Below are 23180 nucleotides of genomic sequence, written 5' to 3'. Positions count from 1 at the left end.
GGAATTTGGGAGGTCATAGTGCAAAAACATGTTTATATTGCCAAGGTAATTCCAGATTGTTTTCCAAGCTGGATATTCTACTTTGGAATGCTTCCATAATCCATAATCACTGTTTTGCTGCACTATATTCTTACCAGCACTTGATACTGTCCAACTTTCTAATTTTTAGCCATCTGGCAGATGTAAAACAACATTTTCTTGAAGTTTTGTTTACAGTTTTATTGCTGAAGAGATTGAGAATATTTCTATATATTTATTGGCCATTTGTCTTTGCTTTTTTTTTTTTTTTTTTTTCTTTTTACGGCTGCACCTGGGCTAGGGGTCGCATTGGAGCTGCAGTTGGGGCCTACACCACAGCCACAGCAACACCAGATCCCAGCCACATCTGTGACCTACACTGTGGCTTGCTGCAATGCCAGATCCTTAACCCACTGAGTGAGGCCAGGGATTGAACACACATCATCACAGAGACAACTAGGGTCCTTAACCTGCTAAGCCACAATGGGAACTCCTGTCTTTCCTCTTCTTGAAGTGGCTGTTCTGTAAAAACTGTCTGGTGAAGGGTAAGGGCACAGGTCTCAGAGCCTGGCCCTCAAAGACAGAAGTCCCAGCTTAGACTGCTTTTGCAGAGGGAGGGCTGCAGCATATGAAAGTTCACAGGCCAGGCTATGGGTGAAATCGGAGCAGCTGCTGGCCTATGTCACAGCCACAGCAATGCAGGATCTTTAACCCACTGAGTGAAATGAGGCCAGGGGTTGAACCTGCATCAGCATGGATACAAATCTAATTGGTAACCCCCTGAGCCACAACGGGAACTCCCCCTGCTTAGAGTATAATTTCTCGGGTACTTCAATGGCTGAGTAGAGACTCTCCTAGTCACCTTATCTCTCCTTATTCAGTGACTCTCTCTCAAAACTATGGTCAGGTGGTTCTCTGTCTCATAAAACCAGCTCCACCGAGTCTAGTTAAAAAGTAAATGCATGTTGGAGTTCCCATCATGGTGCAGTGGTTAAGGAATCCGACTAGGAACCATGAGGTTGCAGGCTCGTTCCCTGGCCTTGCACAGTGAGTTAAGGATCTGGTGTTGCCGTGAGCTGTGGTGTAGGTTGCAGACGCGGTTCGGATCCCTCGTTGCTGTGGCTGTGGTCCGATTAGACTCCTAGCTTGGGAATCTCCATATGCCGCGGGAGCGGCCCTAGAAAAGGCAAAAAAAAAAAAAAAAAAAAAAAAAGCAAATGCATGTAGGAGTTCAGAATCCAGGCACTTCATGACGAAGATCAGGTAGAGGAAACGGGCTCCTTTCCCGTCTTATTGCCAGCGCCGTGCAGCAGGCTGCTCACACCAAAGATGTTGCTTAGGACTCTCCACTGGACACCCCCGGAATTACACAAGTTCCTTCTGTTCTTAGTCCATCCTCGTGTGTTATTACCACATGAGGCCTCATTCACTGGCTCGACAAGTACTGAGGTAGGAGCTTGAGCTGAAACAAGAAAAGATCATCTTGCCCAGCGCTCAGCCGGGACGGGGCATCCGGCCATGCGCCCACAAGCGGCTACCACAGGCGTCCCTCTCCCTCCGCGTACGCCCCACCGCACACCTCCCGACTGTACCATTCGCGGTGAGGGGCAAGACTCCACCGCCAGGTCGCAGCCACTTGGGGGCGCATCACGTAACCGCGCCGGGCGGAGGGGGCGGTGCCGGGCGGAGGGGGCGGTGCCGGGCGGAGGGGGCGGTGCCGGGCGGAGGGGGCGGTGCCGGGCGGAGGGGGCGGTGCTGAACGTCCGCCACGGGGTCTGGTCGCACGGCAACGTCCCAACGCGGAAAGATGGAGGCCCGCAGCCCCAGGGAGCTCGAGGCCAGGAATTATTTGGAGAAACATCGGATTATGGAGTTGCTAAACTATCTCACCAGTGCCCTCCTCTTTTTCCGGCCGGGTAAGTGTCTTGCCTATCCCTCGGCTTTCTGTCGCACACCGAGCTGTCCCCAGAAATTCCCGGTGCAGCCATCCCTCCACTCCCGCATCCCGGTGGTCCAGCTTCTCTCCGGGATACCCCCCACCCACCTCTTCACCAACACACACTCTCCTGCCTCTCGGCCACTTGAGCCTTTCTGCTGCAGGTTAATGCTTGGCCTTCAATTAAAGAAGGACTTACTGAATGGCCTCTTTGTACCTGCCACTAGCCGGGTGTGGCGGGACTCTCGCAGGTGGAGGGCTTGTGGCGGGTGGAAGAGAGGCTGTGGGGTCCTGCACCCTGGCTCCTGGATCCACCCCTGAATATTGTGAAACCGTAAGCAAAAACCTGACTTTCTCTTCTAGAAAATGGGTATTATAACAGTACATGGCAACGTGGGGGAGATTAAATGAATAATATATAAATCACTCTCATGCCTGGTAAGCAACAGATGTTTCCAATGTTACCCCTGCCCTCAAAGAGTTTTTAATCTGGGAAGTTCCCGTTTTGGCTCAGCGGGTTACTGACCAGTTTAGTATCTATGAGGTTGTGGATTCGATCTATGGCCTCGCTCAGTGGGTTAGGGATCGGGCCATGCTAATGAGCTGCTGCGTCGGTTGCAGACCTGGCTTGAATCCTGCATTGCTATGGCTGTGGCTCCCATTCGACCTCTAGCCTGGGAAATTCCATATGCCCCAGGCAGGGCCCTAAAAAGTAAAAAAAAAAAAAAAGTTTTTAATCTGGTACAAAAGCAATTTATAGGGTAAAAGAAAATGTGTTCTTGAGACAGATTTTTCTGGCATTTTTAAGCATCTGATCCCCTCACAAAGTTTGAATCACTTCATAATGTGGGGGTGATCTGTAAATTTAAAAGTTAGATTAAGGTGAAAGTAATTTGATGTCCTTCTCCCCAGGATGCAGAATTGTAATTTGCCAGCTTTGTGTGAAGGGCCCAAAATAACAAAATTGTCCTATTTGCCTCTGTATAAGAAATGTAAATACCAAACATTCCAATTTGGCCAAAATTACCCAGCCAACATGATGTGTAAATGTGATCGGTTCTCTCTACTTGTTTGAAAACAATATAGCAGTAAAAACTGCAACAATTAAAAATAAAAACAAAATGAAAAAATAAAAGTACAAAGGAATACATTTTTTAATGCACTGGGGAAAGGTTGCTATCAAACTAATTTTTAAAAACCTGCTTTTTGAAAAAGTGAATAATTACTATCTCTTGCTGGTGTTTGGTTTGGTACTGTGGTGGTAAAAATCGTCTTTTGCTGATAGATGTGGATATATATATATATGTATTTCAAAACTTCAGAAATAGCAGAAGACCAGTGAATCGCCAAAGTAATAATTAGTAAAAGTTTATTGTTCACATGCCAAAAAGACAGTTTGCAAACCAGGAGCACTCAAACCAAAATAAGGAATGAGGCTCAGGGGTATATTGTTATAAAGCAGCTTACATGATGAGAAGGCAGTGATTGTTTATCCTTCACAGTAATTGGTTTTAACATTAGAGTCTTCTTAAATAATAGGAAATTGGCTAGTGGTTACTTCATATCAACCTTGGGAAACTGTTTATGATTTCCAGAGACATAAGCAACAAATAACCCAGGTCAAGTTAATCTTGGAAAGTATGCTAAATTAAGCTTTGCTTGTATAATTAAACTGCTTTTGTGTGCTCAGGGAATTTTTCAAGGCTGATCTCCATTTGGTTTTGATTTTAACAATTCCCCGCACTTTTGGTCATTCTCTCAGCAAGCTTAGAGTATGACCAGCCTGTACCGTGTTATCCTCAGTTACCACCATTGAGATTCTTCAGGCCAAAGAATCACAAACAGAATACACTATTTTCATTAGCTGAGTCCTTAGGCAAGAGAGCCATGTAGTCATTGGTTTCATCATTTATGTGGTTAAAGTTGATTTCATCCAGGAGTCAGATCCTAATGGATGCCATTTGGCATGTGAATGCCTGCTGCCAGACATTTAAAACCCTCAGGAGTTATACAGCATGATAGAGAGGATAATATGATAATTCCAAGGAAAATAATAGCCAAGGATTGAAAAATTGTCCAGAGGAGAGATTCCCAGGAGACTAGATTTAACCAGTTAAATAACTTAAATGGGCTATAACCAGCAATTTTAAGTTTTACCTTTCTAAGTCAACCTACATTTTTTTTTTCAGATTATGTGCCATTAGGTTTTTATTTTTTTTATGTTATTTGCATAGGTACAATGTAAAGCAATGTATGCTCATGATTCCTCAGGACAGGATGAATGTGAGGTTGTTTTATTTTGTGAGTCAGTGTTGCAGCTGAGTTTCCACCTAAATGAGGCTTCCATATGGTGTGAGCAATCAGATAATTTAAGGAGAGGCACTTCTGTGGAAACAACAACAACAAAAAAACAAAGACAATTTGAGCAAATTATAATTTCAGTTTCTGAGTTTAGAAGCAGCCATCTGAGAAATTTCTATTTAAATTTTTTTTTCTTTTCCATTGTGGTTTATTCGGGACATTGAAAATAGTTCCCTGCACTATACAGTAGGACTTTGTTGTTTATCCATTCTATGTATAATAGTTTGCATCTATTAATCCCTCAGTCCTAATCCAGTCCTCCCCTGCTCCCCCTCTGCCTTGGCAACCACAAGTCTGTTCTCTATTTTTGTGAGTCTGTTTCTGTTCATAGATAAGTTCATTTCCGTCGTATTTTAGATTCCATGTATAAGTGATATCATATAGTATGTGTTTTTCTGTTTCTGATTTACTTCACTTAGCATGATAATTTCTAGATCCCTCCATGCTGCTGCAAATGCCATTATTTCTTTCCTTTTTATGGCTGAGTGATATTCCATTGTGTATTCGTACCACATCTTCTTGATGCACTCCTCTGTCGATGGACATTTAGGTTGCTTCCATGTTTTGGCTATTGTGTATAGTGCTGCAATGAATATTGGGGTACATGTGTCTTTTTAATATGGTTTTCTCTGGATAGGTGCCCAGGAGCAGGATTGATAAATCAAATGGTAATTCTATTTTTAGTTTTTTAAAGAATCTCCATATTGTTTTCCATAGTGGTTACACCAATTAACATTCCCACCAACGGTGTTAGAGGCTTCCCTTTTTTCCACACCCTCTGCAGCGTTTATTGTTTGTAGACTTTTTGATGATGGCCATTCTGACTGGTGTAAGGTAGTATCTCATAGTTTTAATTTGCATTTTTCTAATAATTAGTGAAGTTAAACATCTTTTCATGTGTTCTTTGGCCATCTGTATGTCTTCTTTGCATAACTGTCTGTTTAGATCTTCTGCCCATTTTTTGATGGGGTTGTTTGCATTTTTGATATTGTGCTGCAAGAAGTGTTTATATATTTTGGAGATTAATCCCTTGTCAGTCACTTCATTTGCAAATATTTTCTCTCATTCTGTGGGTTGTCTTTTTGTTTTGTTTAGGGTTTCCTTTGCTGCGTCAAAACTTTTAAGTTTAATTAGGTCCCATTTGTTTATTTTTTTTATTGTCATCATTCTAGGAGGTGGATCAGAGAAGATATTGCTATGATTTATATATACATTTTCCTCTAAGAGTTTTAAGTATCTAGCTTATATTTAGGTCTTTAATCCATTTTGAGTTTATTTTTGTATATGTTATTAGGGAGTGTTCTAATTTTGTTCTTTTATGTGTAGCTGTCCAGTTTTCCTAGCACCACTTGCTGAAGGGACTGTCTTTTCTCCATTGTATTTTCTTGCCTTCTTTGTCAGATTAGTAGTAGGTGCATAGATTAGACATAGGTGCATTGGTTTAATTCTGGGCTTTCTTTTCCACTGATCTGTATCTCTGGTTTTGTGCCAGTACTGTACTGTTTTGATGACTGTATCTTTGTAGTATAGTCTGAACTCAGGGTGCCTGATTCCTCCAGCTCCATATTTCTTTCTCAGGGTGGCTTTGGCTATTCCAGTTCTTTTGTGTTTCCAAACAGACTTTAAAGTATTTTGTTGTAGTTCAGTGAAAAATATCCTTGGTAATTTGATAGGGATTGCATTTGGTGGTATAATCATTTTGACAATATTGGTTCTTCCAATCCAAGAGCATGGTATATCTTTCCTTCTGTTTGTGTCCTCTTTGATTTCTTTCATCAGTATCTTACAGTTTTCAGAGTATAGGAATTTTATCTCTTTAGCTAGGTTTATTCCTAGGTATTTTATTCTTTTTGATGCAATGGTAAATAGGATTATTTCCCTAATTTCTCTTTCTGATCTTTCATTGTAGTATATAGAAATGCAGTTGATTTCTGTATATTTATGTTGTATCCTGAAACTTTATCAAATTCATTGATGAGCTCTAACAGTTTTCTCTTAGCATCTTGAGGATTTTCTAGGTATAGAATCATGTCATCTGCAAACAGTGATAGTTTTACTTATTCCTTTCCAATTTGGATTCCTTTTATTTATTTTTCTTCTCTGCTGTGGCTGGGACTTCCAGAACTATGTTGAATAGTAGTGACGAGAGCAGACATCCATATCTTGTTCCTGATCTTATTGGGCTTTCAGTTTTCCACCATTGAGAATAATGTTAGTTGTGGGTTTGTCATATATGGCCTTGATTATGTTGAGGCAGATTCCCTCTACACCCACTTTCTGGAGGGTTTTTTGTTTTTCGTTTTTTTTTTTTTTTTTTTTTTTTAATCAGAAATGGGTGTTGGATTTTGTCAAAAACTTTTTCTGAATCTGTTGAGAAAATCAAATGGTTTTTATTCTTCAGTTTGTTTTGTGGTGTATCACACCAATTGATTTGCCAATACTGAAAAATCCTTGTATCCTTGGGATAAATCCCACTTGATCGTAGTGTATGGTCCTTTAATGTATTGCTGGATTCGGTTTGCTAGATTTTGTTGAGGATTTTTGCATCTCTGTTCATCACTGATATTGGCCTGTAATTTTCTTTTTTTGTGGTATCTTTGTCTGGTTTTGGTATCAGGGCAATGGTGGCCTCATAGAATGAATTTGGGAGTGTTTCTTCCTCTGCAATTTTTTGGAATTATTTCAGAAGGACAGGTGTTAACGCTTCTCTAAATGTTTGATAGAATTTGTCTGTGAAGCAGTCTGGTCCTGGGCTTTTGTTTGGTGGAAATTTTTTTTTTTTGCTTTCTTTGTTGTTGTTGTTGTTGTTGTTGTTTTGTCTTTTCATCTTTTCTAGGGCTGCACTCGCAGCATATGGAGGTTCCCAGGATAGGGGTCTATTTGGAGCTGTAGCTGCCAGCCTATGACAGAGCCACAGCAACACGGGATCTGAGCCGCGTCTGCAACCTACACCACAGCTCATGGCAATGCCGGATCCTTAACCCACTGAGCGAGGCCAGGGATCTAACCCTCAACCTCATGGTTCCTAGTTGGATTCATTAACCACTGCACCACGACCGGAACTCCTGGTGGAAGTTTCTTAATCACAGTTTCAATTTCAGTACTTGTGATTGGCTTGTTCATCTTTTCTATTTAATCTTGGTTTAGTCTTGGAAGATTGTACTTTTCTAAGAACTTGTCCATTTCTTCTAAGTTGTCCATTTTATTGGCATATATTTGCTTATAGTAGTCTCTTATGATTCTTTGTATTTCTGTGATGTCCATTGTAACTTCTCCTTTTTAATTTCTAATTTTATGGATTTGAGTCCTCTCTCTTTTTTTCTTGCTGAGTATGGCTAAGGTGTTTATCAATTTTGTTGATCTTTTCAAAGAACCAGCTTTTTGCTTCATTGATCTTTTCTATGGTTTTCTTCATTTGTTTTCATTTATTTCTCCTCTGATTTTTGTGATTCCTTTCCTTCTGCTAACTTTGGGTTTTGTCTGTTCTTCTCTGTCTAGTTTTAGGTGTAAAGTTAGGTTGTGTGAGACTTTTCTTGTTTCCTGAGGTAGGCTTATATTGCTGTCCTGTTTGGGTGATCTCCATTATTTTATCTTCCAAGTCACTAGTTTGTTCCTCTGCATTATTCATTCTGCTCTTTAATGCCTTTAATGCTCTGATTTCCTTATATTGATATAAATTTCTTTGCTGCATCCCATAGGTTTTGGATTATCGTGTCTTTATTGTCATTAGCTTCTAGGTATTTTTTAATTTCCTCTGTGATTTCTTGAGTGATCCATTGGTTGTTTAGTAGCATGTTGTTTAGTTGCCATGTGTTGGTGCTTTTTGCAGTTTTTTCCTTCCTGTTGATTTCTAGTTGTATAGTATTGTGGTCAGAAAAGATGCTTGATATGATTTCAATTTTCTTAAATTTACCAAGGCTCGATATGTAGCCCAGAATGTGATCTATCCTAGAGAATGTTCCATGTGCACTTGAGAAGAATGTGTAGTCCTGCTTTTTTTTTTTTTTTTTGGTCTTTTTAGGGCCACACCTGTGGTACATGGAGCTTCCCAGGCTAGGGGTCAAATCAGAGCTATACCAGCTGGCCTATGCCACAGCCACAGCAACACCAGATCTGAGCCACCTCTGAGACCTACACCACAGCTCACAGCAATGCCAGATCCTTAACCCACTGAGTGAGGCTAGGGATCGAACCTGTGTCCTCATGGATGCCAGTCACATTCATTTCCACTGAGCCACAATGGGAACTCTGTATTCTGCTGCTTTTTGGATGGAATGTTCTGTAAATATCTATTAAGCCCATCTGGTCTAATGCATCATTTAAGGCCTGGGTTTCCTTGTTGATTTTCTTTCTGGATGATCTGTCCATTGCTCTAAGTGGGGTGTTAAAGTCCCCCACTATTATTATGCTATTGTCAATTTCTCCTTTTAAGGTTGTTAGCAGTTGCCTTATGTATTGAGGTGATCCTTTGCTGGGGGGGGTGTGTGTGTGTATACACAGTTGTTATATCTTCTTCTTGGATTGATCCTTTTGATAATTATGTAATGTCCTTCTTTGTCTTTTATATTATTTATTTTCATTTCATTATTATTTATTTAGTCTGATATGAGTATTGCTACTCCAGCTTTCTTTTGATTTTCATTTGCATGGAATATTTTCTTCCATCCTCTCACTTTCAGTTTGTATGTGTCCCTAGAAGTGAAGTGGGTCTCTTGAAGACAGCATATATATAGTTTTGTTTTTGTATCCATTCAGCCAGTCTATGTCTTTTGGTTGGGGCGTTTAGTCCATCTACATCTAAGGTAATTGTTGATATGTATATTCTTACTGCCATTGTATTAATTGTTTTTGATTTGTTTTTGTTGTCTTTTTTTCTTCCTTTCTTCTCTCTTGTTCTCTTTTGTGGTTTGATGACTATCTTTAGTGTCCTGTCTGGATTGCTTTTTCTTATTTGTGTGTGGATCTACTGTAGATTTTTGGCTTGCAGTTATGAAGTTTTGATACAAGTCTATATATATATATATACACAAGATTGTTTTAAGTTGTTGGTCTCTTAATTGTAAATACATCTCCAGTATCCTGCATTTGTAACCTCCTCTTCTCACAGTTCCTGGTTTTTGGTAGTATATTTGTGTATGGATAATTTCTCATCTTTACTATATGTAGGGCTTTACTGGTGAGCCCTGTCATTTGCAATATTTTTGTTTCCAGTTGTGGAAACAAACTGGAAGTTGCCCGGAGAAATTCCTTTAGTATTTGTTGTAAAGCTGATTTAATGATGCTGAATTCTCTTAGCATTTGCTTGTCTGTAAAGCTTTTGATTTCTCCTTCAAATCTGAATGAGAGCTCTACTGGGTAAAGTAATCTTGTTTGGAGCTTTTTTCCTTTCACCATGTTAAGTATTTTGTGCCACTCCCTTCTGGCCTGCAGAATTTCTGCTGGAAAATCAGCTCATGACCTTATCATCAGGGTTCCCTTGTATGTTATTTGTTTCTTTTCCCTAGTTGCTTTCAGTATTTTCTCTTTGTCTTTAATTTTGGTCCGTTTGATTAATATGTGTCTCAGGATGTTCCTCCTTGGGTTAATTTTATATGGTAGTCATTGTGCTTCCTGGATTTGAGTGAATGATTATGGAAGTTTTTGGCTATTGTGATCTCTTCAAATATTTTTCTGTGGTCCTTCTTCTCTCTCCACTTCTGGCACCCCTATGACAGGGATGTTGGTGCATTTAATGGTGTCCCAGAGTTCTCTTAGACTGTCTTAATTACTTTTCAATCTTTTTTCTCTTTCCTGTTCCATGTCAGTGATTTCCACTACTCTTTCTTCCACCTCTCTGTTCTTATGCTTCCTGTATTCTGTTGGTTGGTTGCTCCTAGAGAATTTTTTATTTCAGGTATTGCATTTTATATCTCTGCTTGATTAATCTTTCAATCTTGTATTTCATTGCTTAATGTTTCTTGTAATTGATCATTCCTCACCTTCAGTTTATTTCCAAGATCTTGAATCATCTTTACTATCATTAGTCTAAAGTCTTTTTTCATAGAGGTTAGTAATCTCTGATCACTTAGCTGTTATTCTGGGATTTTTTTTTCATTATAATTTGCCTTGAGATATTTTTTAATTTCCTTCTTGATTTCCTCATTGACCCATTGGTTTATTAGTAGCATGTTGTTTAGTCTCCATGTAGTTAGTTTTTTTCTCATTTCTTTTCCTGTGGTTGATTTCTAGTTTCATGCCATTGTGGTCAGAGAAGATCATTGAAATAATTTCTGTACTCATATTTGTTTAGGTTAGTTTTGTGCTCCAGTACGTGGTCAATCGTTGAGAATGTTCCATGTGCACTTGAAAAGAGTGTAAATTCTGATTTTTTTGGATTAATGTCCTGAAAATGTCAATTAAGTCTAACATTTCTATTATGTCATTTAGGATCTCTGTTGCCTTAGTCTGTCTAAAAGATCTGTCCATTGATATGAGTTGGTTATTGAAGTCTCCTACTATTATTGTATTCCCATCAATTTCTCCTTTTATATCTGTTAGTGTTTATTTTATATATCTGGGTGCTCCTATATTAGGGGCATGTATATTTATAAGAGTAATATCCACTTCTTAAATGGATCCTTTTATCATTAAATAGTGTCCTTGTCTTTCTTTATGGTCTTCATTTTAAAGTCTATTTTATCTGATAGGAGTATTGCAACTTCTGCTTTCCTGTCACTTGCATTCACATGTAATATCTTTTTCCATTCCCTCACTTTCAATTTGTATGTGTCCTTTGCCCTAAGGTGAGTCTCCCTGGTTTTTTTTTGTTTTTTTGTTTTTTTTGGTGGGGGGTGCTTTTTAGGGCACCCACAGTATATGGAGGTTCCCAGGCTAAGGGTCAAATCAGAGCTACAGCTGCTGGCCTACACCAGAGCCACAGCAACGCAGGATCTGAGCCGCGTCTTCGACCTACACCACAGCTCGTGACAAGACCAGATCCTTAACCCGCTGAGGGAGGCCAGGGATTGAACCCGCAACCTCATGGTTCCTAGTTGGATTTGTTTTCACTGCACCGCAGTGGGGACTCCAGGTGAGTCTCTTGTAGACAGTATGTTGTATGCTCTTGTTTTTGCCACTGTATGTCATTTGGTTAGAGCATTCAGTCCATTGATATTTAAGGTAATTATTGATAAAAATGTATTTATCGCCATTTTAAAACTTGTTTTCCAGTGGATTTTGTGTTTCTCCTTTGTTCCTTTCTTTTTTTGGTTGGATGATTTCTTTTTATTTTATGCTTGTGTTCTTTTTAGTTTTTGTGAATGTAATGTTTGGTTTTGATTTGTGGTTGCCCTGTTTTTCAAATATGTTAACCCCTTCCTACTTCTGCTTACTTCAGCCTCATAGTCATATAGGCTGAAACACATTCTAAAAAAAAGAAAAAGGAAAAAAGAGTCTAGATTTTCTAGATTTACTTACTTTCCTCCCCCACACTTTATGATTTTGAAGTCCTTTTTTTTAATCTTCATGTTTGTCCCTTTGCTGTTCCTTGTGTTTATCATTGCTTTTACAATAGGTTTTTTTTTTTTTTTCTTTCAGATCTGTATACTGGCTTATTTAAGTGATTACTTTCCAATTGTGATTTCCTCCATCCTATTTCTTCTTACTTCTTTTTTATTGAGAGTATTTCTTTTAGAATGGGTTTAGTATTGCTGTGCTTTTTTAGTTTTTGCTTGTAATCTTTAAGTTTTTGTTTTTTGGAGGAATTATTTATTTTCCTTTCTCTTTTAAATGAATTTCTTGCTGGTTAGACTATTCTACACTGCAAATTTTTCCCTTTTATTTATTTATTTATTTATCTTTTTGTCTTTTTTAGGGCCACTCCTGTGGCATATGGAGGTTCCCAGGCTAGGGGTCCAATTTGAGCTGTAGCTGCTGCCCTACACCAGAGCCACAGCAATGCCAGATCTGAGCCACGTCTGCAACCTACACCAGAGCTCACGGCAACGCCGGATCCTTCACCCACTGAGCAAGGCCAGGGATCGAACCTGCAACTTATGGTTCCTAGTCGGATTCGGTAACCACTGAGCCACGACGGGAACTCCAAATTTTTCCCTTTTAGAACTTTGAATATATCTTGTCACTCTCTTCTGGCCTTCAGTATTTCTATAGGGAAATCAGCTGATAGCCTATGGGGGTTTCCTTATAATTAACTCTTTTTCTCTTGTTGTCTTTAGAATCCTCTCTTTAATTTTTGTCATTTTTATTATAATGTCTTGGTTTGGGCCTATTTGGGTTCAACTCATTTGGGGCCATCTGTTCTTCCTGTATCTTCATATCTGTTTCCTTTAGATTTGCAAAGTTTTCAGCCATAATTTCTTCAAATGTATTTTTAATACCCTTTTTCTTCTTCTGGAATCCCTACTATGCATACATTGGCCCACTTTATATTGTCCCATAGATCTCTTATATTGCTTTCATGTTTTTTCATTTGGTTTTCTGTCTGCTGTCCTGATTGGGTGATCTCCATTATTTTATCTTCCAAGTCACTAGTTTGTTCCTCTGCATTATTCATTCTGCTCTTTAATGCCTTTAACTCAGCCTGCATCTCTGTAAAATAATTTTTTTTTCTTTTTCTTAATTTTTTTTTGCATTTTATGACCACACCCACAGCATATGGAAGTTCCCAGGCTAGGGGTTGAATCGGAGCTACAGCCACAGCCACAGCAGTGCCCAATCCAAGCTGCACCTTTGACCTACACCACAGCTCACAGCAATGCTGGATCCTTAACTCACTGAGCGAGGCCAGGGATTGAACCCACAACCTCATGGTTCCTAGTCAGATTTGCTTCTGCTGTACCACAATGGAAACTCCTGTAAAAGAATTTTCTAATTTTTCTTGGCTCCTCCTTGTATTTTCAAGTTCATTGCTAAAGAAATTAATCTGTGTTACTTTTCATATCCATTCTTAATTACTTTATATTTGCTCTTGATTCCTTCATTATTTTCACTATCTCCTTTTTGAACTCGATGTCTGTTAGTCTGCAGAGGTCTGTTTCATTATTTGCTCCTTCAGTTGAATTCTCATGTTCTTTTACCTGGGAATAGTTCCTGTGCTTCATTTTGCTTATATTTTTCTTATTCTGTGAGTTTAGGGAAAACAACTCCTGTAGTTGGAGGGCTGTTTATATGCAAGAGAGCCCCTGAGCATTTTTTGAGGGCTTACTGCTTATTTTTAGGGTGCTGCTCATGCTTCTAGGGAATGGAAGCAATGGTCAGAGCTAGTAGCCAGTGCCTGCTTGCTGGGCCCTTGACACTGGCAAGGACCCCTGGGAAGGTGGCACAGGCTGCTCCTAGTTGCAGGGCACTGGGAAGTGACAGTGATCAGGCATGTGTAGGCAGTGCCTGGAGCATTTGGCAGTGGCAGCACGTGTTTCCAGGCAAGTGAGAGCAACAACAGGGGGTGCTCAGTTGCAGTGCCCTCCTGTGTGCCATTCTCTGAGGTGACTGATGCCACAGGTGGTAGCTGTTCACAGACCCCTAGTCGTGGCAGGGCACTCTTGTGTGTCTGAGATGACTGCTGTGGTTTGTCCCTGCCACCTGTAGATCTTTAAAGAGGCTGTGCTGTGTTTATCCCACCACTTCCTTTAGGTCATATAAGAGGTGCCCAGCCACCCATAGCCTGCACAAGAGGTCCCTGGTCACCCATGGCAGGAGAAAGTGGCATCTTGCCACCCATAGTCTGTGCCAGAGGCACCCTGCCTTCTGAGGGGCCATGCACATATTCCTATGGCAGTCTGCCCCTCCTCCTCTCACCCTCCCAAACAATGGGCCTTGCTTCTTCGGGCCCAGACCTCCTCCAGGGTTCCCTTGGCTGGGTCGTTCTATTCCCCAGCCTATGGCGCACCACGTTCTAGCCCCTCAGGCTGTCGTCACACCCAACCCTGGTCCTTTCCCCAGAACTGACCTCCAGAGCCTGAGTCTCGGTGCTCAGCCTCTGCCCAAGTGTGTCAGGCTATGGTGTCCAGGGGCAGTGGTACCAGTGGTCTGTGTGGCTGTCACTCTACTTTGCCCTCCTCAGTCCAGCTGCTGGGCTTTTCTCTGAGACGGTGACATCCCTCCATCTCGGCTGTTCTCCCCATTGGTTAGGTCGCTTCCCGGGGTGTGGGTTCCTTTCCTCTTTCACAGCTGCCTCTCAGGAGTGCTCGTCCTGTCCTGATTCTTTTTCACTCCCTCTCTCTTTCCTGTTGTTCTACCCAGTTATGTGGAGGGTTTCTTGCCCTTTATGGAGGTTCACGTTCTTCTGCCAGTGTTCAGTAGATGTTCTGTGCTAATCATTCTACATGGAGTTTTTTTTTGATGTGTTTGTGGGAGAAGGTGAGTATCACATCTTACTCCTCCGCCGTCTTGATCCTTCCCCCTCAGTCCTGCTTTTCTCTTTCTAATTTACTTTGGTTAGTATAAGAATCTCTGGATCCAACCATGTTGCTGCAAATGGCATTACTTTATTCTCTTTTACGGCTGAGTAGTATTCCATTGTGCATATGTACCTCTTTTTTATCCATTCCTCTGTCAACAACACTTAGGTTGTTTCCATGTCTTGGGTACTGTAAATAGTGCTGCTGTAACCACAGGGGTGAATGTATTTTTTTGAATTATAGTTTTGTCTGGACATATGCCCAGGAGTGGGATTGCTGGATCATATGGTAATTCTATTTTTAGTTTTCTGAGGAACCTCCTAATCTTCTCCATAATGGCTGCACCAGTTTACATCCCCACCAACAGTGTGGGAGGGCTCCCTTTTCGCCTTACCCTCTCTTCCATTTATTAGTTGTAGACGTTTTAAAGATGGCTTTTCTGGGAGTTCCCACTGTGGTGCAGTGGGTTAAGGATCCAGCATTGACTCTGTGGCAATGTAAGTTAGATCCTTGGCCTGACACAGTGAGTTAAGGATCTGGTGTTGCCGCAGCTGTGGCATAGTTTGAAGCTGCAGCTTAGATTCAATCCTGGTCTGGGAACTCTTCCATGTGCCACGTGTGTGCCCCCTCCAAAAAAAGATGGCCATTCTGATCACCGTGAGGTGGTACCTTATTGTAAAACTCCCCTTTTTAACTTAAATCCATTCCTATCTTAGCTTGACAATACATAAAATTCCTTTTCCACAAACCTTCTACAACTTTTCATGTCCATTTAGGCCTTGTCCTGTCTTCTTTCTTTCTTATTCTGGAATGTGCCTTTTATGGTAGGACAAAATTATTTTTTTCCCTTATCTCCCACCCCCAAAAAAGAAACCCCTGTCCTTCATACCCTTCCTTACACATTCTCTTGACCTACTTTTAATATACAGTTGTTTTCTCTCACTCTTATTATTTCTAGTAGGTTTATTTTTACATATCAATTATAAATATTACCTGTGATTTTTTTTCCAGTGAAAACTAGGAAGCAGGCATTTGTGAACTATCATATCCTAGCATCCTGTAATAGATTAACAAATCTGTAGATACATTTATCATCAAAACTTACACTTTTTACAGTGCAGTTTTTACTATGGCAAAAGACATATTAATAGACCCAAATATCTTTTGTTTCCTGTAAAAACTAAAAAGCAAAAGTAGGAGTCCTATGTGGTACATTAGGTTAAGGATCCGGCATTGTTACTGCATCAGCTTGGGCCACTGCTGTGGCATGGGTTCTGTCCCTGGCTCAGGAATTTCCACATGCTGCAGGCGAGGCCAAAAAAAAAAAAAGTCAAAAATAGATAAACTTAGGTTTAGCAATCAGTGTCTCAGTACATAATCTTCTCTGCAAATGATCTAGATACTCAGTGAATATCTATTCTTTAGTTTAACTTATAAACTTTTATTTACTTATTTTTATAGTGATTTTTATTTTTTCCATTATAGCTGGTTTACTGTGTTGTCAATTTTCTAATGCACAGCAAGGTGACCCAGTTACGCATACATATACATTCTTTTTTCTTACATTATCATGCTCCATCACAAGTGACTAGACATAGTTCCCAGGGCTACACAGCAGGATCTCACTGCTCATCATTCCAAAAGCAATAGTTTGCATCTATTAACCCCAAATTCCCAGTCCCTCCCACTCGCTCCCCTTCCCCCTTGGCAACCACAAGTCTGTTCTTCATGTCTATGATATTCTCTTCTGTGGAAAGTTTCATTTGTGTTGTGTATTAGATTCCAGATGTAAGAGATATCATATGGTATTTGTCTTTCTCTGACTTACTTCACTTAGTATGAGTCTCTAGTTCCATCCATGTTGCTGCAAATGGCATTATTTTGTTTTTTATTGCTGAATAGTGTTCCATTGTGTATATGTACCACATATTCTTTTTTTTTTTTTTTTTTGTATTTTTCAGGGCCACGCCTTCGGCATATGGAGGTTCCCAGGCTAGGGGTCTAATATGGAGCTGTTGCTGCCAGCCTACGCCAGAGCCACAGCAACACCAAATCCGAGCCACATCTTGAACCTATACCACAGCTCACAGCAACGCCCAATCCTTAACTTACTGAGCAAGACCAGGGATTGAACCCACAACCTCATGGTTCCTAATCGGATTCGTTTCTACTGTGCCACGATAGGAACTCCCATATATACCACATATTCTTAATCCAATCATCTGTCGATGGTCAATAGACATGTCTTGGCTATTGTGAATAGTGCTGCAATGAATATATGGGTGCATGTGTCTTTTTCAAGGCAAGTTTTGTCCGGATACATGCCCAAGAGTGGGATTGCTGGGTCATAGGGTAGTTCTATGTTATTCTTATTTAAAACACTTGCTTTTAACAGTTATGGTTGGATTAGACATTAAACATCTAACCATTATCTTAAGTTATTTTTCTTGTTGGAAAATTCTGTAGCAGCAATAGCGTGAGCTTATTTGACTAGGAAAACCAGATAAAAAAAGTTCTGTGTTTGCATTACATTTAATATTGACAATTCTGAAAACATGCTTATTTTTATTAAACCAACAAACTTAAACAATTGCTTTTATTTATCAGAGATTATCCTAGATTATGTGAACTTGAAAAACATTCAGGTTTGTTTCTGTATTTTTGAGAGTTTTAGTAATAATTAATTTATAATAAGCTCTTGCTTTTCTTTAAGCCAATTGAGCTCTTTACAAATTAATTTTGGCAGTACCATCTGTAGGCAGAAATATACCACATATACACACTTATACATATAGGGAGACACAGAGATCTTATAGCTTTCTATTAAAGTTTTATTTATTTATTTTTGCTTTTCAGGGCCACACCCATGGCATATGAAGTTCCCAGGTTAGGGGTCAAATTGGAGCCACAGCCACAGCAATGCCAAATCCAAGCCGCATCTTTGATTTACACCACAGCTCACAGCAACACCAAATCCTTAACCCACACTGAGCAGGGCCAAAGACTGAACCTGCATCCTCAAGGATACTAGTCAGGTTCATAACCGCTGAGCTACAACGGAAATCCTGTCTTCTTTTGTGTATGTATGAAATTCTTTAAAAAAAAAAAAATTACTTCCTGCTATAGCACAGGGAACTATATCCAATCACTTGTGATGGAACATGATGAAAGATAATATGAGAAAAGGAATATATATGATAACTGGGTCACTTTGTTGTTCAGCAGAAACTGACAGAACATTGTAAATCCACAGAAAATTTTTAAAAATTCTTAGTTTTACGGAGTTCCCGTCGTGGCGCAGTGGTTAACGAATCCGACTAGGAACCATGAGGTTGCGGGTTCAGTCCCTGCCTTCGCTCAGTGGGTTAACGATCCGGCGTTGCCGTGAGCTGTGGTGTAGGTTGCAGACGCGGCTCGGATCCCGAGTTGCTGTGGCTCTGGCGTAGGCCGGCGGCTACAGCTCCGATTCAACCCCTAGCCTGGGAACCTCCATATGCCGCGGGAGCGGCCCAAGAAATAGCAACAACAACAACAACAACAACAACAACAACAAAAAAAAAAAATTCTTAGTTTTTAAGCGTGTGTGTATGTGTAAGTTCTAGGCTTGAAATACAGTGATGGAGCAGATGTGGCATTTATCACCTAAGCTACACCATTTTTACTTGTTGTGGCTTCTCTTATTATAACTAACCTGAATTATTTCTGGAAAGTGCATTGATCTTGATTTTTTCATTTTTACATTGTTTAGATGAAAGATAGCTTACTTATCCAAAAAACTGCCCTTAGGTTAGAAAGGAACATTTATGCTTCCTATCTGGAGGAAGATATTAATCTAAGTATTTGTTTTCTTAAATCTACTTTCCCCCCACTTCCTTTAGCCGGCCTTCTTTCCTACATCTGTTCTATTTGGGGGGTTTTAACTCTGCCTGTAAATTAGTCACCTGAGGAGATTTTTCAAAAGCAGAGTCTTGTCTCTGGACATTTTTATTCAATTATCCAGAGTAGAGTGCTCGTGTATATAATTGTTCAATATCTTGCTTTTCCTCCATGCAAGGCATATAGTCCCAGTGCCTAGTACAGTACTTCAAACATAAGTAATAATTGTTACATGACTATTTTAATTTCAAATGGAAAGAATTGGAACTATTCTTTTACAGAAAAACCAAGACAGTATTTAATATCTATATTGGAACGGCTGAGAATTGCCAAAATAGCAGGAGTGGCTTTGCCTTTCTTTATGGATAACTCTAACATTGCGGCTATGTTTGAGATGCTGGACTCCTCAAATAGAGGCACCATATCATTAACACAGTATAAGGAAGGTTAGTATCTTCTACAAATTGAGCTAACAGTTCATGGTCATTCCATAACTTTCTCTAGCTGAAACTAATTCTCATTATGTAAATTTTCCTTCCCTTTTATTCTTATAGCCCTAAAAACCCTGGGTCTGTGTACTGCAGATGAAGTTTTCAAAGATGATGGACATGGAATACCCTTTGAAAAATTCAGGCATGAAGTGTAAGTTTTTCAGTGACTAATATTTAAATAACATGGCATGATTTTGAAGTACAATTAGTACATTTTTAAAACAGAGGTTCCTACCTTTTTGATAGAAACATTTCATTCCCTTAAAACTTTCAGCAGACTAGAAAGCGAGGACAGGGAGGGCTGACAGTAGTCTCTAAGCCTGGGGGGCGGGGGGACAGAGAGGATGTTGGAGTTAGGAGCCTCCAGGGGCAACTTTGTTCTTTTCTCTAGGGGAGACCCCAGCAGTTCTCGAAGAATGAGGAAAAGAAACCCCAATCTGTTAGAACTCCAGAAAAGCTTTAAGTTCAATACACTAGTTGTTGGAAAATCTCTGTATAAAATATAGAATAAAATTTCCCTCAGAATACTCCCTCCAAATGGTTTCTCACAAAGTAAAAGTTTATCAATAGTGTAGGTTACATACCAGCCTGACAATTTTGGAGTTGAGGTATTATAGCATGAAAAGTACTAACTAAATGGAAAAAAGCACTAACTAAATGCTAAGTCAGGAAAAAACCTATTGGAATAAAATGTGACAGCTGTAGAAGACTCTAGCTTATCTAACTCAACTTGTTTAAAAGTTTTAACATAAATCCAAGGTCAAGGAAAAGTTAGAAGAAAAAAGAAAGTTTAAGATTGTCATCTCATCATTAGTTACAGAAATATTCAACAAAAAATGCTTAATTATATCCCCAACACAGGAAAAGATGGAAGCACAGTGCTCTAGTTGAAATGTTTCATCCACAAAGCACAAGTTGCTTACTGTCACATGGAACAGAACTAGGAAGTATTCTATGTGGCAAGACACTTGTGGAAAAAGAGAGCAATCCTATTTCAGCTACCATCTCATAATGTGTTTTCTTATGGAAATTACAGTGAATTTCCCATACTAGATCTAGGAACTTCATTTATAAAAATACATTTTAAAGTGATTTTTTTTAAAAAATGTATTTGTGGGAGTTCCCTTCATGGCTCGGTGGTTACAGAGCCCAACTAGTATCCACGGGAACGTGGGTTTGATCCCTGGCTTCACTCAGTGGGTTAAGGATGTGACATTGCCATGAGCTGTGGTGTAGGTCACAGACACCACTCACATCTGGCATTGCTGTGGCTATGGCGTAGGCCAGCAGCTACAGCTCTGATTCAACCCCTAGCCTGGGAACCTCCATATGCTGTAGGTGTAGCCCTAAAGAGACCAAAAAAAAAAAAATCTATTTGCTATGTTAGATTACCTACAATAGTCTCCCTTAATTGGCATAGGAAATTAAAAGTCATTTATAATTTATTATCTCTGCTCTTGTATTTTCTTCAGTAAACATAGTCATCATTTATATTTGTAAATGGAATTACTCTTCAGTTTTCATGGCTTGTGAAATTTTTCTTTTCTTAGGAACAAGAGGACTCTGGAAATATGGTCAGCATTTTAATAACATTGTAAGTCCACGATGATAAATGATTCATTCTTCAGTTGTCCAGTTTCCTCAATTCCGAACTTGATCATACAATTTGAAATCCAACTGGCTTGCTCTTTGTTCAAACAGAAAAAAATCCCAAAACATAAAGACACTTTATTTTCCAGTGTTAGGCCAGTTTGTTCTCAAATTAAGGAGAATCTCAACATCTTGTTGAGCCAGTTTATAAATACCAACTTCATTTAATGCTGCTGCAGCAGGAGGCTGCCCTGAAGTTGACTGCAGGACATCTCTCAGAAGTAAAGCAGAACCAACATTCAAATTTAAAATAATACAGGCTTCTTTTACACTGTTTAAAAAAAAAAAAAAAAAAAAAAAGGAGGGAAATGAGATCTCCATTATCTTTATCATTCATATAATCCTGTAACAATTTCATTTTGAAAAACCAGTTTCCCTGCACTACTAGATCATATGTCCTCTATAAAAACTATTTATGGATTAATTTATTTGGCTCTTTTAATGTGTAATTTGTATAGAATTTATGTTTCATTAGATTACTGTTAGGTAGTAGGATCATTGTCTTCAATATGTATCCATTACTTCCCAAAATATGATACTTGATGTTAACAACGTATTAAATGTGGATAAGACTTTAGGTGGATTAGGATATAGGAAAAGAGAAAATTAATGGATAAAATAAAAGCAGAAAAGTATAAAATTAAAACAAAAAAGCAGAAAAAGCAGAAATAGATACTGAAATGAGCAAAAAAAATCATTTAAAAAAATCTTTTTTATATATTTAAAAGAAATACTTCATAATCTCAAAAACCTCCTAAATAATTTAAAATTTACATCAACAGTTTCTAAAAATACTCCTAAGACTTCCTAAATATATTTTTAGTTAGCCAAAATTTTATCAGATGTTTAAGCAAACAAATTTTATTCAGGCCTGGCCTATTACTCAGTACTAAACATATTTTAAATTTCTTCTATTTGTCATATATGGCAGAACTGCATCTACTTTCATTTTCTACTTATTTCTTAGTAATAAGCAAATAGGAACATTAAACCAAATGTTAGAAAACAAAGCCCAACATACAATTTATATCCAGTTCTGGCCAACATTTTGGGGGCCATGGGTCACAGCTTAGATTATTGGTACATGATGCATTTTTTTTCTTTTTTTGGCCATGACAGCACCATATGGAAGTTGCCGGGCCAAGAACTGAACCCAGCTACAAGCAGCGACCTGAACCACTGCAGTGACAAAGCCAGATCCTTAACCTGCTGCACCACAAGATGCACATTTTTAATTATTAATTGATGCTGTATATATTTAACATCGCTAGAACCCTAAAGTGTTAAAAAAAAAAAAGGAATCAACCTCCTCTAATAATTTGATACATCAAAATTAATTTTTAAATATTAGGCTTACTGTTTAAAATAATTTTCTGGTCTCTTGCAATAGTGGGAAAACAAAGGGAAAAGGTTCCGAGTCATGTCAAAGTGCAGCTGAGCCGCTCCTCCTTCATTGAAATGATTGGCAAGAATTATCTGAAAAAAGGAACAATTCATATAGCAGTCACCTTTATCACCACAGTCCCCATTACAGTCTGCTCTTACTTACTTCTTGGTAGATGTATATGTCCAGCTTCTCTACAAGCATCTGCCAGAAAATTTTAAATAAGGAGAAGCAAAGCTGCTGCTCCAACTGAAGTAAACGGTCTCGTAGAGTAAGCAGCAGTGGGCAAGCCGAGCTGGACAGGGACATCACCGCCTGCTCTGACTGAGACGGCAAGGACAACCACCTAGAAAAAAAGGAACAGTGCTGCTTGAAGCACATTAATTTTTATTATGAAATCTGTCATCACTCTATTTCTAAAGATTTTACAAATCATTTTAAATTTGGGGAAGTGCACTGTCCTGTGGCATTTTGGATAAGAAAAAATGCACAGTCCAACGTTAAAAGCTCTCTTAGAAAGTTAATGTACTTGTGTTTACACTAGTTCTCATATGTATACTAGTTCTTAATGAAATACTTTTTACTTAATAAGGATGATAAATTTTTTAAATCCCCAATTTCAATAGGACTCACTGATATAAAACACTTAAAATGCAACATGCATTAACATTTGAGATATCAGCTAATTTTATGCTCTTATTTTCAGCAAAACAACAGGGACTAAAAACACTTTCAAACTGGGAACGAGTGCTCTGTGTCAGGACAGTGCTGGGACAGACACTGCTTGCTCTCAAGGGGCTCACAGGCTAGAGTGGTAACAGGCGTCACAGGGCATCGTGACAGTGGACTAAAGGATAGTGCAAGCATGCACAGGCACTCGGAAGTACCTTGCTTTGAAAATGGGTGACAGGGTAGGCCATTCAACCTCATATCTTACACCCACCCCCTGTATTTACAGACATACCTGAAGATTAAGTTACGAGCAGTTTATTCTGATTAAGAATGTCTGAAAAAAAATTTTTTTAATAAAAAATAAATGAATAAAAAGGAGTTCCCACTGTAGTGCAGCA

The 23180-nt window shown here is 39.2% G+C and overlaps 2 protein-coding genes across 5 annotated transcripts in view; one reads left to right on the top strand and one right to left on the bottom strand.

Annotated features, from left to right (window-relative positions):
- On the top strand, positions 1754-23013 carry LOC100517487 (EF-hand calcium-binding domain-containing protein 10). 2 transcript variants are annotated; one of them, XM_013979830.2, is made up of 5 exons: positions 1754-1934; positions 18867-19031; positions 19140-19227; positions 20627-20670; positions 21846-23013. In XM_013979830.2, exons 1-4 carry the CDS (start codon positions 1826-1828, stop codon positions 20661-20663), a joined length of 399 nt encoding a protein of 132 aa, XP_013835284.1. In that variant the 5' UTR covers positions 1754-1825; the 3' UTR covers positions 20664-20670; positions 21846-23013. The 2 variants fall into 2 exon arrangements, with proteins under 2 accessions (XP_013835284.1, XP_003130303.1); XM_003130255.4 differs by lacking the exon at positions 21846-23013 and having other exon boundaries at positions 20627-21150.
- Positions 17223-23180, bottom strand: part of RINT1 (RAD50 interactor 1) — a 37346-nt gene continuing 31388 nt past the window's right edge. For 2 of the 3 annotated variants that reach the window (XM_021063501.1, XM_021063502.1), the window contains 3 exons: positions 22276-22456; positions 22084-22202; positions 18268-20997 (listed from right to left, as the gene is read on the bottom strand). In XM_021063501.1, the coding sequence (XP_020919160.1) occupies positions 20805-20997; positions 22084-22202; positions 22276-22456 (493 nt within the window). In that variant the 3' untranslated portion in view covers positions 18268-20804. Of the gene's footprint in view, positions 20998-22083; positions 22203-22275; positions 22457-23180 lie in introns of all 3 variants that reach the window. The other variant, XM_003130254.4, reaches the window with a different exon arrangement.

This window comes from Sus scrofa, chromosome 9, assembly GCF_000003025.6.
Source record: "Sus scrofa isolate TJ Tabasco breed Duroc chromosome 9, Sscrofa11.1, whole genome shotgun sequence".
Classification (NCBI taxonomy): Eukaryota; Metazoa; Chordata; class Mammalia; order Artiodactyla; family Suidae; genus Sus; species Sus scrofa.
Note: the sequence above shows the minus strand (reverse complement) of the source record. Positions and strands in the feature narration are given on the sequence as shown.

Excerpts from the sequence above, each read along its gene's own strand:
- LOC100517487 (XM_013979830.2), top strand. The coding sequence starts at position 1,826 with ATGGAGGCCCGCAGCCCCAGGGAGCTCGAGGCCAGGAATTATTTGGAG. Across the intron at positions 1,935-18,866 it reads CCTCCTCTTTTTCCGGCCGG|AAAAACCAAGACAGTATTTA; the intron begins GTAAGTGTCTTG and ends ATTCTTTTACAG. Across the intron at positions 19,032-19,139 it reads ATTAACACAGTATAAGGAAG|CCCTAAAAACCCTGGGTCTG; the intron begins GTTAGTATCTTC and ends TTATTCTTATAG.